Source organism: Budorcas taxicolor, chromosome X (assembly GCF_023091745.1).
Source record: "Budorcas taxicolor isolate Tak-1 chromosome X, Takin1.1, whole genome shotgun sequence".
In the NCBI taxonomy this organism is placed as follows: Eukaryota; Metazoa; Chordata; class Mammalia; order Artiodactyla; family Bovidae; genus Budorcas; species Budorcas taxicolor.
In genome coordinates, this window is record NC_068935.1 from 61,380,854 (window position 1) to 61,399,988 (window position 19,135).

General features: G+C 39.0%; 1 protein-coding gene across 1 annotated transcript in view; it reads right to left on the reverse strand.

Moving 5' to 3' along the window:
• BRCC3 (BRCA1/BRCA2-containing complex subunit 3) overlaps positions 1-19,135 on the reverse strand; it is a 77,975-nt gene that overhangs the window by 22,342 nt on the left and 36,498 nt on the right. Inside the window, exon 8 of the mRNA XM_052663080.1 lies at positions 9,346-9,420. Coding sequence (XP_052519040.1) covers positions 9,346-9,420 — 75 coding nt within the window. The remainder of the gene's footprint in view (positions 1-9,345; positions 9,421-19,135) is intronic.

Sequence of the window (19,135 nt, forward strand, 5' to 3'; positions counted from 1 at the left end):
GAGATCACAACAGACAACACAGAAATACAAAGGATCCTAAGAGACTACTATCAGCAATTATATGCCAATAAAATGGACAACTTGGAAGAAATGGACAAATTCTTAGAAAAGTACAACTTTCCAAAACTGAACCAGGAAGAAATAGAAAATCTTAACAGACCCATCACAAGCACAGAAATTGAAACTGTAATCAGAAATCTTCCAGCAAACAAAAGCCCAGGTCCAGACGGCTTCACAGCTGAATTCTACCAGAAATTGAGAGAAGAGCTAACACCTATCCTACTTAAACTCTTCCAGAAAGTTTGCAGAGGTAGGTAATCTCCAAAATTCATTCTATGAGGCCACCATCACCCTAATACCAAAACCTGACAAAGATGCCACAAAAAAAGAAAACTACAGGCCAATATCACTGATGAACATAGATGCAAAAATCCTTAACAAAATTCTAGCAATCAGAATCCAACAACACATTAAAAAGATCATACACCATGACCAAGTGCATTTTATTCCAGGGATGCAAGGATTCTTCATTATCTGCAAATCAATCAATGTAATACACCACATTAACAAACTGAAAAAATAAAAGCCATATGATTATCTCAATAGATGCAGAGAAAGCCTTTGACAAAATTCAACATCCATTCATGTTAAAAACTCTCCAGAGAGCAGGAATAGAAGGAACATTCCGCAACATAATAAAAGCTATATATGTCAAACCCACAGCAAACATTATCCTCAATGGTGAAAAACTGAAAGCATTTCCCCTAAAGTCAGGAACAAGACAAGGGTGTCCACTCTCACCACTACTATTCAACATAGTTTTGGAAGTTTTGGCCACAGCAATCAGAGCAGAAAAAGAAATAAAAGAATCCAAATTGGAAAAGAAGTAAAACTCTCACTGTTTGCAGATGACATGATCCTCTACATAGAAAACCCTAAAGACTCCACCAGAAAATTACTAGAGCTAATCAATGAATATAGTAAAGTTGCAGGATATCAAACCAACACAGAGAAATCCCTTGCATTCCTATACACTAATAATGAGAAAATAGAGAAATTAAGGTAACAATTCCATTCACCATTGCAATGAAAAGAATAAAATACTTAGGAATGTATCTACCTAAAGAAACTAAAGACCTATATATAGAAAACTATAAAACACTGATGAAAGAAATCAAAGAGGACACTAATAGATGGAGAAATATACCATGTTCATGTATCGGAAGAATCAATATAGAGAAAATGAGTATACTACCCAAAGCAACCCATAGATTCAATGCAATCCCAATCAAGCTACCAATAGTATTTTTCACAGAGCTAGAATAAATAATTTCACAATTTGTATGGAAATACAAAAACCCTCGAATAGCCAAAGCAATCTTGAGCAAGAAGAATGGAACTGGAGGAATCAACCTGCCTGACTTCAGGCTCTACTACAAAGCCACAGTCATCAAGACAGTATGGTACTGGCACAAAGACAGAAATATAGATCAATGGAACAAAATAGAAAGCCCAGAGATAAATCCATGCACCTGTGGACAGCTTATCTTTGACAAAGGAGGCAAGAATATGCAATGGAGAAAACACAATCTCTTTAACAAGTGGTGCTGGGAAAACTGGTCAACCACTTGTAAAAGAATGAAACTAGAATAGTTTCAAACACCATACAGAAAAATAACTCAAAATGGATTAAAGATCTAAATGTAAGACCAGAAACTATAAAACCCCTAGAGGAGAACATAGGCAGAACACTCTCCCACATAAATCACAGCAGGATTCTCTATGACCCACCTCCCAGAATATTGGAAATAAAAGCAAAAATAAACAAATGGGACCTAGTTAAAATTAAAAGCTTTTGCACAACAAAGGAAACTATAAGCAAGGTGAAAAGACAGCCTTCAGAATGGGAGAAAATAATAGCAAATGAAGCAACTGACAAAGAACTAATCTCGAAAATACACAAGCAACTCCCGCAGCTCAATTCCAGAAAAATAAACGACCCAATCAAAAAATGGGCCAAAGAACTAAACAGACATTTCTCCAAAGAAGACATACAGGTGGCTAACACACACATGAAAAGATGCTCAACATCACTCATTATCAAAGAAATGCAATTCAAAACCACAATGAGGTACCATTTCATGCCAGTCAGAATGGCCACTATCCAAAAGTCTACAAGCAATAAATGCTGGAGAGGGTGTGGAGAAAAGGGAACCCTCTTACACTATTGGTGGGAATGCAAACTAGTACAGACACTGTGGAGAACAGTGTGTAGATTCCTTAGAAAACTGGAAACAGAACTGCCATATGACCCAGCAATCCCACTGCTGGGCATACACACCGAGGAAACCAGAATTGAGAGACATGTGTACCCCAGTGTTCATCGCAGCACTGTTTACAATAGCCAGGACATGGAAGCAACCTAGATGTCCATCAGGAGATGAATGGATAAGAAAGCTGTGGTACATATACACAATGGAGTATTACTCAGCCATTTAAAAGAATACATTTGAATCAGTTCTAATGAGGTGGATGAAACTGGAGCCTATTATACAAAGTAAGCCAGAAAGAAAAACACCAATACAGTATACTAATGCATAGATATGGAATTTAGAAAGACGGTAACGATAACCCTGTATGCAAGACAGCAAAAGAGACACAGATGTATAGAACAGTCTTTTTGACTCTGTGGGAGAGGGACAGGGTGCGATGTCTTGGGAGAATGGCATTGAAACATGTATAATATCATATATGAAACAAATGCCAGTCCAGGTTCAATGCATGATATAGGACGCTTGGGGCTGGTGCACTGGGATGACCCAGAGGGATGGTGTGGGGAGGGAGGTGGGAGGGAGGTTCAGTATGGGGAACACGTGTATACCTGTGGTGGATTCATGTTGATGTATGGCAAAACCAATACAATATTGTAAAGTAATTAGCCTCCAATTAAAATAAATAAATTTATATTTTAAAAAAAGTTATGACCAACCTAGACAGCATATTAAAAAGCAGAGACATTACTTTGTCAAGAAAGGTCCATCTAGTCAAGGCTATGGTTTTTCCAGTATGGATGTGAGAGTGGGACTATAAAGAAAGCTGAGCGCCGAAGAATTGATACTTCTGAACTGTGGTGTTGGAGAAGACTCTCGAGAGTCCCTTGGACTGTAAGAATATCAAACCAGTCCACCCTAAAGTTGTTCAGTCCTGAGTGTTCATTGGAAGGACTGATATTGAAGTTGAAACTCCAATATTTTGGCAACCTGATGCAAAGAGCTGACTCATTTGAAAAGCCCCTGGTGCTGGGAAAGATTGAAGGCAGGAAAAGAAGGGGACTACTGAGGATGAGATGGTTGGATGGCATCACCAACTCAATGGACATGAGTTTGAGTAAACCTGGGAGTTGGTTATGGATAGGGAAGCCTGGCATACTGCAGTCCATGGGGTCACAAAGAGTCGGACACCACTGAGCAACTGAACTTAACTGAACTGAAAGAAAGAATGCAGCTGCTGGGCCCATCAGAAATGATGCTCAGTTTGGATGAGTCTCGTGGTGAAAGTGAAGGCTGATACTGTGAAGAATAATACTGCACAGGAACCTGGAACTTTAGGTCCGTGAATCAAAGTAAATTGGAAGTGGTCAAACAGGAGATGGCAAGAGTGAATTTCAACATTTTAGGAATCAGTGAAGTAGAATGGACGGGAATGGGCTAATTTAAATAAAACGTCCATTGTATCTACTTCTGCGGGCAAGAACCCCTTAGAAGAAATGCAGTAGCCCTGACAGTCAACAAGAGAGTCTGAAATGCAGTACTTGGATGCAATCTCAATAACAACAGAATGATCTCTGTTTGTTTCTAAGGCGTACCACAGTAATCCAAGTCTACACCTTGACCACTAATCCTGAATAAGCTGAATTTGAATGGTTCTGTGAAGACCTACAAGATCTTATATAACTAACAGCAGAAAAGATGTCCTTTTCATCATACAGAATGTAATGCAAAAGTAGGAAGTCAAGAGATAACCAGAAGTAACAGGTTAAGTTTGGCCGTGGGGTACAGAATGAAGCAGGGCAAAGGCTAACAGAGTTTTGCCAAGAGTATGCACTGGTCATAGCAAACACCCTTGTCCAAAAACACAAAAGATGACTGTATACATGGACATCAGCAGATGGTCAACAGCAAAATCAGATTGATTATATTCTTTGCAGTCGAATGTGGAGAAGTCAGCAAAACAAGACTGGAAGCTGACTGTGGTTCAGATCATGAGTTCCTTATTGCAAAAATCAGGCTTAAACTGAACAAAGCAGAGAAAACCACTGGTCCATTCAGGTATAACCTAAATAAAACCCCTATTATACAGTGGAGATGACAAATAGATTCAAGGGATTCGATCTGGTAGAGTGCCTGAACTATGAATGGAGGTTTGTAACACTGTACAGGAGGCAGTGACCAAAATCATCCCAAAGAAAAAGAAATGCAAGAACACAAAATGGTTGTCTGAGAAGAAAAGGAAAAAGAAAATATATATCTATCTGAATGCAGAGTTCCAAACAATAGCAAGGAGAGACAAGAAAGCCTTCTTAAGTGAACAATGCAAAGAAATAGAGAAAAACAATAGAATAGGAAAAGACTAGAGATAGCTTCAACAAAATTAGAGGTACCAAGGGAAAATTTCATGCAAAGATGGGCACAATAAAGAACAGAACTGTTATGGACCTAAGAGAAGCAGAAAAGATTCAGAAGAGGTGGCAAGAATACACAGAAGAACTAAACAAAAATGTCTTAATGACCTGCATAACCATGATGGTGTGGTCACTAACTTCAAACCAGACATCCTGGTGTGTAAAGTCAAGTGGGCCTTAGGAAGCATTACTATGAACAGAGCTAGTGGAGGTGATGCCATTCCAGCTGAGCTATTTCACATCCTAAAAGATAATGCTGTTAAAGTGCTGCACTCAATGTGCCAGCAAATTTGGAGCACTCAGCAGTGGCCACAGGACTGGAAAAGATCAGTTTTCATTCTAATCCCAAAGAAGGACAATGCCAAAGAATGTTCAAACTACTGCACAATTGCACTCATTTCACATGCAAGCATGGTCATGCTCAAAAAAATCCTTCAAGCTAGGCTTGAACAGCATGTGACCCAAGAAATTCCAGATGTACAAGCTGGATTTAGAAAGGCAGAGGAACCAGAGATCAAGTTCCCAACATCCATTGGCTCATAGAAAAAGCAAGGGAGTTCCAGAAAAATATCTATTTCTCCTTCATAGACTTCGTGAAAGTCTTTGACTGTGTGCGTGCTTAGTCACTCAGTCGTGTCCGACTCTTTGCAACCCCATTTACTGCAGCCCACCAGGTTCCTCTGTCCATGGAGATTCTCCAGGCAAGAAGACTGGAGTGAGTTGCCATTTCCTTCTCCAAGGGATCTTCCCAACCCAGGGATCAAATCCAGGTCTCCTGAATTTCAGGCAGATTCTTTATCATCTGAGCCTGTGTGGATCACAACAAACTGTGGAAATTTTTTAAGAGGTAGGAATACCAGATCACCTTACCTGCCTCTTGAGAAACCTGTATCCAGGCCAAGAAGCAACAGTTAGAACCAGACATGGAACAATGAACTGGTTCAAAATTGGGAAAGGAGTATGTCAAGGCTGTATACTGTCACCCTGCTTATTTAACTGCTATGCAGAGTACAGCATGCGAAATGCTGGGCTGGATGAAGCACAAACTGTAGTCAAGATTGCCTGGAGAAATATCAGCAACCTCAGATATGCAGAAGATACCACTCTAATGGTAGGAAGTGAAAAAGAACTAAAGAGCCTCTTGATGAGGGTGAAAGAGTAGAGTGAAAATGCTGGCTTAAAACTCAACATTCCAAAAACAAAGATTATGGCATCCAGTCCCATCACTTTATGGCAAATAGATGGTGAAAGAATGGAAACAGTCACAAACTTTATTTTCTTGGGCTCCAAAATCACTGCAGATGGTGACTGAAACCACAAAATTAAAAGACTCCTTGGGCTTCTTGGAAGAAAAACTATGGCAAACCTAGATAGCATATTAAAAAGCAGAGACATCACTTTGACAACAGTCTGTACTGTCAGATCTATGGTTTTTCAGTAGTCATGTATGGATGTGAGAGTTGGACCATAAGGAAGACTGGGTGCCAAAGAATTCACGCTTTCCAACTGTGGTGCTGGAGAAAACTCTGTGAGTCCCTTGGTCTGTGAAGAGATGAAACCAGTCAATCCTAAAGGAAATGAACCTTGAATATTCATTGGAAGGACTGATGCTGAGGCTGATGCTTCAATACCATGTTCACCTGATGTGAAGAGCAGACTCATTGGAAAAGACCCTGATGCTGGTGAACACTGAAGGCAGGAGGAGAAGGGGGCAACAGAGGATGAGATGGTTGGATGGCATCACCAACTTAATGTTCATGAGTTTGAGCAAACTCCAGTAGTTGGTGAAGGACAGGGAAATCTGGTGTGCTGCAGTCCATGGGGTCGCAAAGAGTCGGACAGGACTTAGCAACTGAATAACATCATACTTAATGCTGAAATGCTGATTTCTCCAAAGATCAAGAAGAAGGCTACCATGACTGCTCTCGCTGTCTTTAAACTGTATTCAGCAGTTTATTAAAGCTCTCATTGAATGCAGTGAGAAAAATAAACATCCAGATTGGAAAGAAAGAAGTAAAACTTCCTTTAATCACAGATGATGATCTATGTATTAATAGGCAATCCAACAGACTCCTCAGAAAAAGTTACTAAATTAACAAGTGAATGTATCCAAGTTGTAGGATACAATCAATGTACAAAAATCAAATGTATTTTGTATAGCAGCAAAGAACAGTAGGTAAAAACATGTAATATGTGGGGATAAGTCTGACAAAAGATATGCAAGACCTATACACTGAAAATGACCATAAATTGTTGAGAGAATTCACGACCTAAATAAATGGAGACATATACCATGTTCATGGACTGGAAAACTCAGTATCTTTAAGATCAATTCTCTTCAAAATGATCAACAGAGTCAATATCATCCCAACAAAAAAAATCCCAGCAGGCTATTTTAGAAAACAGCCTGGTAATTTCTGAAAAAGTTAAATATACACCTACTATATGCTTCAGCCAGTCTGCTCCTAGGTATTTCACAAGGGAAGAGACAGTATATGTCCATACAAAGATTTGCACACTAATGTTCAAAGCAGCTTTATTTGTAATAGACAAAAACTGCAAGTAACTCAAATGTCTATCAACAGGTGAATGGATAAAGAAACTGTGGTATTAGCTGTTAGATTTAATACTGTTCTATAATGAAAATAATGAACTATTGATACATCCTATAACATGGATGAATTTCAAAATAATTCTGTTGTTTGAAAGGAAACAAACAGTACATATTCTATGCGTGTGTGTGCATGCTCAGTCACTCAGTCATGTCCAACTCTGTGATCCCATGGACTGTAGCCTGCCAGACTCCTATATTTATGGGATTTCCCAGGGAAGAATACAAGAGTGGGTTGCCATTTCCTCCTCCAGGGGATCTTCTTGACCCAGGGATCAAACCCATGTCTCCTGCATCTCCTGCATTGCAGGTGGATTCTCTACTGTTGAGCCTCTACATATATGTATATTTCTAGAAAATGCAGAGTAATCTTTAGTGACAACAAGCCAGGGTTTCCTGGGGTTTGAGGAGGGACATGAAATGGCAAGAGGGAGGAATTACAAAGGGGCATAAAGAAAACTTGAAGGATGATGGATGTCTTTATCATCTTGACTGTGGTGATGTTATGTATAGGTATGTATATGTCAAAACTTATCAAATTGTAAACATGTGTAGCTTATGTAAATTATACCTGAGTAAAACTGCTTAAAAATAAAAAGAACCAGTGTTCCTTGGAGAAATGCTAAATCCAGGACTGAATGCAGGAAAAGGAGGAGATGAAGCTGCAACATCTTCTTGTGTTAGAATATCAGGTAGTACTCAAAGAATGGTGGGAACATGTCAAGAGAACATAGGAGGGGCTTCCAATGGCCAATTCTGAAACAATGAGTGTCTCAAAATAGCTGGTGACAATAATGGGTTAAAACCTATTAGTAAAATAAGAATCCAGGTGTCTACAACTAGATTTATTAATGTAAATAAACAAATAGCAAGAAGAACAAGACCTTCCCTGCAGTGGAATGCTAACTAGTAAATGTAGGTGGAATGATGGAATTAGACCATTGCATTTGATAACCATTTTAGTAATAAATAATTAGGAAAGACTCATTTAATGAATGCTAAAACTCCCCACAAGATACTTACTAATTTCAGTGGTAAAAATTTACAGTGAAAAACCTCAAAGACTTTAAGCACATGCAAAGCTCCAGTCACATATGATGGGACAAATTGATATCATGTGCCTCCTAAAACAAATCACTAAGAACACAATATCACTTCAGTGGTGTTATTGCCAAAATTGCATAATCTCCGTCTAATTATGATAAAACATAAACAAATCCAAAACAAAGGACATTTTCCCAGAATAACTCGCCTGTGTTCTTATTTTCAAATGGATCAGGAAAAATAATGCATTGGTATAAAGAAAAAAGATAATGGAAATATGATAAAATTCTGACATTTGAGGGAGCTGGGTAAAAGGTACACAGGAATCCTTTGTACTAGTCTTGCAACTTTCTGTAAATCTGCAATTATTTCAAAACAATGTTGTAAAACATGAAGAGTAATGACTATAAGAATGAAAACAGTAAGGACAATTTCTAAAACTGAAAAAAAAAAAAAACAGGTAACGGAAAACTCCATCAGAGTAACAAAGAGAAGGACAGGTAAAAACAATTAACCAGGATGTATGACAAAAAGAATGCAGAAAGAATAATGGTAGTCATATTGCCACATGTATCAATAATAATAAATGAATGCATTGCATTCACCTAATAATAGACAGATGTTCTGATTGCTTAAAAGCAAATAACTCAAGATCTTGCTACATTCTATTTACAAGAGACATACCCAAAGCAAAATAACTGAGGAAGGCTGAGAATAAAGAGATGGAAAAAAAAAGTAATAACAGGAAAGGACACTGACAAGAACTGCAACATGCAAACAAGGAGTGACAGAGATTGCTGGCTGCACCAATTAAAATCTCCTTGGTAACAGAAGGCCAAGTTTCAGCCAGGACAGAGGTATCTTGACAGGCCTCCCTGGGAGATCAGGCGTGGGGACCTGACCAAATTCTGCCAAGGAGATGAAAATGGAATTGTTTTCTGGGACTGTCTGGGAGGGTTACTTATTAGAAACCAGCAGACCTGGGCCCAAATCCTTTTTGTCCTCCTACCTTTCCTCTTCCTTCTGTCCCTCAATGGAGATGTGCTGGCTGGAGCTCCAGAAGTCTCGGGGACCACGAGGGGACCTTAGGATGGAAACCATACACCAAGATGGTGAAGCAGAAGGTAGGAGTCTGATAATATTGTAGAGTCCTGGAACACCTATCTCCAGACTTCTTCTACCCAAGTAAGAATCTTTCTCCTTTAATTTTATTTATTATTTTTCCTAATATATATAGTTGCATCCTAAGAGGTTCAACTATTACTGTGTAACAGCTACAGGAATCAAATAATAATATTCTTTACAAAGAAAGCATTTAAGGTATACTTAAATATATACATAAATAGATGGGACAAAGAAAGACACTTCACAGTTTAGGAGGAAAAAATATAAAAAGTTATGAACCTTTATCCATTCTTTATGCACTAACAATACAGCTTCAGAATACACAAAGTCAGTATGTTAGTTGCTCAGTCGTGTCTGACTCTTTGCGACCCCGTGGACTGTAGCCCACCAGGCTCCTCTGTCCATGGGATTCTTCAGGCCAGAATAACAGAGTGAGTAGCCTTTCCCTTCTCCAAGTGATCTTCCCCACCCAGGGATCGAACCCAGGTCTCCTGCATTGCAGGCAGATTCTTTACCAGCTGAGCCATGAGGGAAGCCCACATAAAGCTAACCATGATTAAACTATAGGAAGTAAACAAATTTAGTTACAGTGGGAGGTTTATATACATCTCTCTCAATGAGGAAGGAAATGAGGATCTGTATAATAGTAACAGTAATCAGAAGACTATGGTACTGGCATAAGAAACAGACAATAGACCAATGGAACAGAATAAAGTACAGGAATAAAGTGAAGTTGCTCAGTCGTGTCCAACTCTGCGACCCCATGGTAGCCCACCAGGCTCCTCCATCCATGGAATTTTCTAGGCAAAGGTACTGAAGTGGGTTGCCATTTCCTTCTCCAGGGGATCTTCCTGACACAGGGATCGAATCTGGGTCTCCTGTATTGTGGGCAGATGCTTTATTGTCTGACCTACCAGGGAATCCCAAGTACAGGAATAAACCCACACATACACAGTCATAGAAGGCTATAAGGGACTTAGACTCAAGACAATACACATATCTTTCAATTCATATGAGAAAGTTACAAAAGTTGACCATGTTTTAAGTCAGGCAACAACCTTTTCATGGACAGGCCAAATAGTAAATTTTTTAAGCTGTGTGGACCCCAAGGTCTCTGTTACAACCATTCAGCTTTCCAGTTGTTAACTGGAAATTAGTCATCAGTTCAGTCACTCAGCCGTGTCTGACTCTTCGCGACCCCATGGCCCACAGCACGCAACATAGGTAGTATGTAAACAAATGGGCATGTTTGTATTCCAAGAAACCTTGATTTCCAAAATAGGCACCAGGCCCATGTGGCCTACAAGCTATATTTTGTGGATCCCTGTTCTAGGTAACAAAGGAAATAACCAAAAAACTTCCATAATGCTGATATCACACAGGGGACAGCTACCATCACATACTGTTAAAACTTAACATAAGAAGAAAAAATATCCCTTCAAACTCCAGTGCAGATCCACACACCTGGAAATTTTTAAATGTATTTCTAAATAACTCTCAAGTTGAAGAGGTAATCAAACCAGAAAACAAAATGAGTTAGAAGTTAAAAAACCTCACTGGAACTACCATACAACAAAACCTTTGTAATGGAGACAAGTGAGGAGGAAAATTTACGGCCTTAAATGTATTTATCAGAAAACAAGGGAGACAGAAAATAAACTTAGTTTTCACCTCAAAAATTTAGAATAAGATAAAAATGAGAAAAACAACACAGCAATAATAAAACATCCAGAAAATAAAATGAAGAAACTGCTAAAGAGAAAAACAGAATATTTTTTAAAAAAGAAAGAAATTGAGTTGATCAAGAAAACCTAATGCCAGCATGGCAACCTACTCCAGTATTCTTGCCTGCAGAGTCCCATGGACAGAGGCGCCTGGCAGGCTACAGTCCATGGGGTCACACAGAGTCAGACAGGACTGAAGCCACAGCAAAGCACAGTGATAAATGCTACAAAGAAAATGAAACATTTGAAAAATAAACGTTTTTTTAATTAAATGTTTATTTAATAAAATAAATATAAATAAAATATTTTTAAGTAAAAATATTTTTAAAATATGTATATTTCCTCAAGCCAAGAAAATGGAAAAGTTAGATGGAATGGACAATTTTCTAGGAAATATAAATTACCATAATTGACTCAGAGAAACCCCGGGGGAAAAAAAAAACAAAGAGATTTAAATAGTGAGGAAGGGCTTCGCTGGTGGCTCAGCAGTAGAATCCACCTGCCAATGTAGGACACACAGGTTCGATCCTTGATTCGGGAAGATCCCACATAGGGTTAGTCACTTGGTCATGTCCAACTCTTTGCAAGCCTACAGACTATAGCCTGCCAGGCTCCTCTGTCTATGGGATTCTCCAGGCCAGAATACTGGAGTGGGTGGCCATTCTCTCCTCCAGGGGATCTTCCCGACCCAGGGATTGAATCTGGGTCTCCTGCATCACAGGCAGATTATTTACCATTTGAGCTACAGGGAAGACCCTGAGATTGACAGTCACCCTCCTCAAGATGCCATGTGCTGTGGAGCAAATAAGCCTGTGTGCCATAACTATGGAGCCTTGTGCTCTAGAGTCTGTGAGCTACAATTGCTGAGCCCATGTCTTGCAAATACTGAAGCCTGAGAGCCTAGAACCCCTGCTCTGCAATGAGAGAAACCACGCACACTGCATTCAAAGAGTAGCCCCTGCTTGCCGCAATGAGAGAAAGCCTAATCCCCAGTACAGCCAAAAATAAATAAATATAATTTAAATAGTAAGGGAAAAATCTACACCCTCAGATGGGATGAGGTGATTAATAAAGAGAAATTCCAGTCTGATGTAGCCTGTGCCAGCACATACAACTATTACAATGATAAAAAATATATATATAGCTAAGGTATATTGGGGGATTCCCTTGTGGCTCAAGCTGGTAAAGAATCCACCTGCAATGCAGGAGACCTGGGTTCGATCCCTGGGTTGGGAAGATCTGCTGGAGAAGGGAACAGCTACCCACTCCAGTATTCTGGCCTGAAGAATTCCATAGACTATACAGTTCATGGGGTCACAAAGAGTCGGACACAACTGAGTGACTTTAACTTTCATGGTATAGCTAAGAGAAGAATTCTCTTAAACAGATAATGAGTATCTGTTGAAAATCTACAGCAAGCATCACACTTACTGGTAAATTATTAAAACCCATTTCCCTGAATGTGAGAATAAACAAGGCTGCCTAATACTATCCCTGAAAGCTCTAGCAAATTTAGTAAGGCAATAAAAAATAAAGAAAAGGCATACAGATAAGGAAGAAAGAAAATGTGATTATTCACAAATGATCTGATTGTGTGTGTAGAAAAGTACACAAAAGGCTTCCCAGGTGGTGCCAGTGGTAAAGAAGCTGCCTGCCAATGCAGAAGATGCAGGAGACTTGGGTTCGATCCCTGGGTTGGGAAAATCCCATGGAGAAAGAAATGGCAAACCACTTCAGTACTCTTGCCTGGAAAATCCTATAGACAGAGGGAGCCTAGTGGGCTACAGCCCATGGGGTTGCAAAGAGTTGGACATGACTGAGCTGTACACACACACACACAATTAGAATTAATAAGTTAATTTAAGTTGGTCACTGGGCACAAGACCAACTTACAAAAATCCACTGAATTCATATATACTAGCCAAAAAGTAGAAAATAAGCTTTTTAAAATGATGCCATTTATGATAGCTTTACAGTAGTTTTAAAACAAACATCAAATAGCTAGGAATACACCCAACAAAGGATGTGCAATAATACATCCAAGCAAGGCCTCTATACTGAAAATTATATTACTGAGAGGAACTGAATACCCACACAAAAGGAGGGATATAACATGCTCATGGAGTGGAAGACCTCACTTCAAAAATGTCAGGTTTCCCTGAATTGAGCTATATATATTTAGGCAATTTTAATCAGCATCCCAGCAGGTCTTTTTCCTGGGGATATTGAGAAGCTAAATTCTGCGATTTATGTAGAAATGCAAAGGACTAAGAATAGCTGAGGCAACATTTAAAAGTACACAGTTGGAAGATTCATATATTATCAAATGCAAGACATGTTGTAAAGCTACAGTAATCAAGACAGTGTAGTACTGGCACAAGGAGAGACAAATAGAACCAAGAATTCAGTAACATGAACACATAAATGAATGCATGACTGATGACAAAGAAATGGTCTTTTCAATAAACAATTCTGACTGAACGTGATGTGAAAAAAGTTGATCTTGCCCCCAGCTTCAGACCATAGACAAAAATCAAATCCAGATGTTATAGATCTAAATGTGAAAGGTGAAAAAATAAAACTTCGAGGTAAAAAGTACAACATCCAAATGAACTTTAGGTAGGAGAAATTTTCTTAAACAGCATACAAAGAGCTCCAAAGTGGGGGGAAATGATATGTATTTAAAATTAAGAACTGGCATCAAATATTTGCAAGTGAAACCATCCCAACATGTAAAGCAAATATCCTGCAATAAAAATTTTAAAAAAATTTGCAAGCCACATATCTCCTAAAGAGTTAATACCCAAAATATATAAGGAATTCCTAAACAGAAACAGAGTCACAGATGTAGAAAACAAACTTAACGATTACCAGGGGGAAAGTGGGTGGTGCTGGGGGTGGGGGGAATAAGTTGGGAGATTGGAATTAACATATACACACTATTATGTGTAAAATACACAATCAATAAGCACCTACTGCATACCACAGGGAACTCTACTGAATACTCTGTAATAAGCCATATAGTATGGGAAAAGAATCTAAAAAGGAGTGGATATATGTGTATGTATAACTGACTCACTTTGCTATACAGCAGAAACTAACACAATATTGTAAGTCAACTATACTCTAATAAAAACTAATAAAAAATGAACTCCTACAACTTTAAAGCAAAAATAAAAGTCATCCAATTAACTTCCCAAGTGACTCAGTGGTAAAGATTCCACCTGCCAATGGAGGAGCTGTGGGTTCGATCCCTGGGTCAGGAAAATCCCCTGGAGAAGGAAATAGAAACCCACTCCAGTATTCTTGCCTGGGAAACCCCATGGACAGAGTAGCCTGGAGGGCCATAGTGCATGGGGTCGCCAAGAGACATGAGTAGGCGTCTGAGCATACACACATATCCAATTAAAAATTGAAAAAAGGACTTGGACAGAAATCTCCAGACATACAAAAGTCCACCAGGTGTAAGGTAATCAATTTATCTATTCATCAGGGAATGCAAATGAAAACTATAAGATATTGCCTCACATCTGTTAGGATGACTAATATTAAAAAAGGTAAGTGCTGGCAGTGAGTTGGAGAAATTAGAATAAACCCTTGTGTGCCATTGTTGGGAAAAACAGTATGGCGGTTTCTCAAAAAACTGAAAACAGAGATACCATCAGTTCAGTTCAGTCGCTCAGTCATGTCCAACTCTTTGCGACCCCATGAATCGCAGCACGCCAAGCCTCCCTGTCCATCACCAACTCCCGGAGTTCACTCAGATTCACGTCCATCGAGTCAGTGATGCCATGCAGCCATCTCATCCTCTGTCATCCCCTTCTCCTCCTGCCCCCAATCCCTCCCAGCATCAAAGTCTTTTCCAATGAGTCAACACTTCGCATGAGGTGGCCAAAGTATTGGAGTTTCAGCTTTAGCATCATTCCTTCCAAAGAAATCCCAGGGCTGATCTCCTTTAGAATGGACTGGTTGGATCTCCTTGCAGTCCAAGGGACTCTCAAGAGTCTTCTCCAACACCACACTTCAAAAGCATCAATTCTTCAGCACTCAGCCTTCTTCACAGTCCAACTCTCACATCCATACCTGACTACTGGAAAAACCATAGCCTTGACTAGATGGACCTTAGTCGGCAAAGTAACGTCTCTGCTTTTGAATATGCTATCTAGGTTGTTCATAACTTTTCTTCCAAGGAGTAAGCGTCTTTTAATTTCATGGCTGCAATCACCATCTGCAGTGATTTTGGAGCCCAAAAAAATAAAGTCTGACACTGTTTCCACTGTTTCCCCATCTATTTCAAATTCAGCCTTAAATTCAAGAAAGTAGGGAAAACCGCTAGACCATTCAGGTATGACCTAAATCAAATCCCTTATGATTATACAGTAGAAGTGAGAAATAAATTTAAGGGCCTAGATCTGATAGATAGACTGCCTGATGAACTATGGAATGAGGTTCGTGACACCGTACAGGAGACAGGGATCAAGACCATCCCCATGGAAAAGAAATGCAAAAAAGCAAAATGGCTGTCTGGGGAGGCCTTACAAATAGCTGTGAAAAGAAGAGAAGCGAAAAGCAAAGAGCTACCATATGATCCAGCAATTACACTCTTGGGCATATATACAAAGGAAATGAAACCAGGATCTCAGAGATATCTGGACTCTCATGATCACTGCAGCACTACTCACAATAAACAAGATATGGAGACAACCCAAGATTTATCTAGATGAATGATAAAACTGTCATATGCATACATATTACAAAGTGTAATATATATATATATGTGTGTGTGTAGGAATATCATTCAATATTAAAAAAACAAGGAAATCCTACAATTTGCAACAACGTGGATGAATATGGAGGACACTGTACCCAATTGAACAGGCCATCACAGAAAGCCAGATACTTCATGATTCCACTTATATAAGGAATCTAAGATAGTCTAAGCAGAGCATACAATACTGGTTGCCAGTGGATGTGGGTAGGGGAAAGAGGCGTAGTTATTCAGTGGACATACAGTATTGTGAATTTCAAATTTTGTTGAAGGTAGCTCTCATGCTGTCTTCTTACCATGAAAACAAAATTAAATGAAACAAAACAAAAACAACAGAAGGAAACTTCAGAAGTGTTGGATATGTCTATTCCTTGACTGCGCTAATAGTTAATTCATATTTCAGGCTTCCCAGGTGGCTCAGTGGTAAAGAATCTGCCTGCCAGTGCAGGAGACACAGGAGACATGGGTTCGATCCCTGGGTCGGGAAGATCCCCTGGAGAAGGAAATGGCAACCCACTCCAGTAGTCTTGCCTGGGAAAGCCTATGGACAGAGGAGCCTTGCACGCTGTGTAGTCCATGGGGTCGCAAAGAGTCAGACACGACTGAGTGACTGAGTACACATTTACCTAGGTAAAACAGTCAACTTGTTTACTTTTTTTTCCCATGATGGAGATTTAAACTTTAACTTTGCTAAAGGCATTATTTTTTAAAAAATTTCCTTGGTTCTCAACCAAATGTAATTTTAACTAACACAACCTAATAAATTGTTATCACATGTTATGGACCTGAACAAAAACATCCTAATTATTTGACTTTAATTTTGGGGTTAGGAACATAGGGCTTAATCTATTTGGGGGATGTGAACACAGAGTTTAATTCAAGGACTATATATGTGTATAGTGAAAGTCACTCAGTCACATTCGACCCTTTGTGACCCCGTAGACTATATTCCATGGAATCCTCCAGGCTGGAATACTGGAGTCAGTAGCCGTTCCCTTCTCCAGGGGATCTTCCTAACCCAGGGATCGAACCCAGGTCTCCCGCATTGCAGGCAGATTCTTTACCAGCTGAGCCACCAGGGAAGCCCACATATGTGTGTAAGACAGATGCTGTTCATATAATAGTAAAATGCTAGAACTAAAAAAAAAAAAAGAAAGTTTTCAACTTTACAAGTGACCAACAAAATGCAAAATAAAGCCACACACAGTGCAATATTCTACCAGAATGGCAAAAACGAACAAGACAGATGTTACTGAGTATTAGCAGGAATGTGCAGGAAGCAACTCTCCAACATTGGTGTTAGGAGTGAAAAGCAGTAAAGACACTTTGGGAAAACTGCTGCATTATCTACTAAAGCTGAATATATACATATATACATATGCATTCCACTCCTAGATATGTACCCAACAGAAATATACAGTAAATGTATATCTGTTCACAAGAATATTCATAGCAGCATAATTTGTAAAAGCCTTTTTTTTTTTTTTTGTAAAAGCCTTTTAAAACCTGAAATTATCTCTCAATAAAAGAATGAATAAACAAAGTATGGTATATTCACACAGTGGAATACTATACAGCAATGAGAATTACTAAATTGTTGCTTCATGTAACCACATGGATGAACCTAACAAACATAATACTGATTGATAGAAACTAGACTCAAAAGAGTACATATGATATGGCTTTATTTACATATGGTTCAAAAATAGGTGAAAGTAACCTATAATGTTAGACATCAAGATAGCAGAAAATCAAGATTCCACCCAAAGCATCTGACTGTAGAGCCATGTTCTTATTATGCTATGCAGTCTTTCCAAAGAGAAAAAAATCCAACTTATTTTATAACCTAATAATCCTGATACCAAAACCAGAGAAGTACAACACAAGAACACTGCAGACTAACCTCACATAACAATCTTAAACCAAATATTAGCAACTAGAATCTACTTTGTTAAAAGAAAAATATATCATGGCAAAGTAGGGTTTATCTCAGGAATGTAACAACAGTTCACTGTTTTAAAAGCTTTCAATGTAAATCATTACCTTTACTAACTTTAAAGGGAAACAACCACATTATCATCTCAGTTCAGTTCAGTTCAGTCGCTCAGTCGTGTCCGACTCTGCGACCCCATGAACTGCAGCACGCCAGGCCTCCCTGTCCATCACCAACTCCCGGAGTTCACTCAAACTCATGTCCATCGAGTCAGTGATGCCATCCAACCATCTCATTCTCTGTTGTCCCCTTCTCCTCCTGCCCCCAATCCCTCCCAGCATCAGAGTCTTTTCCAATGAGTCAGCTCTTCGCATGAGGTGGCCAAAGTACTGGAGTTTCAGCTTCAACATCAGTCCTTCCAAAGAACACCCAGGAATGATCTCCTTTAAAGTGGACTGGTTGGATCTCCTTGCAGTCCAAGGGACTCTCAAGAGTCTTCTCCAACACCACAGTTCAAAAGCATCAATTCTTTGGCGCTCAGCTTTCTTTATGGTCCAACTCTCACATCCATACATGACCACTGGAAAATCCATAGCCTTGACTAGACGGACCTTTGTTGGCAAAGTAATGTCTGTGTGTTTAATATGCTATCTAGGTTGTTCATAACTTTTCTTGCAAGGAGTAACTGTCTTTTAATTTCATGGCTGCAATCACCATCTGCAGTGATTTGGGAGCCCAGAAAAATAAAGTCTGACACTGTTTCCACTGTCTCCCCATCTATTTTCCATGAAGTGATAGGACCAGATGCCATGATCTTAGTTTTCTGAATGTTCAGCTTTAAGCCAACTTTTTCACTCTCCTCATTATCTCAGGAAATGACAAATAAGCATTTGATAAAACTCAAGACAATTATTAAAAATTCTCAGTAAACTAGAATTAGAAACTTAATAAAGGAATAGAGGGTGTTTACCACATAATCAGAACAAACTCATACTTAATGATGAAACATCAGAAGTATTCTCATTATAGTCAGAAAGAATGTTGCCATCCAATCTGCTATTCAAAACTATAGGTCCATAATATAGGAAGAAAATACATAAAACTATTATTTATCATCAAGAAAAGAAAGGTCTTTGAAAGAAAAGCAAAAAGCATAAATAAAATGAAGGATAACAGTGATTCATTGTTTTAAAGCTTTCGCCTGATACATGACACAATAAACGAAGTCAGCCTGGGAGTAAATATTTGC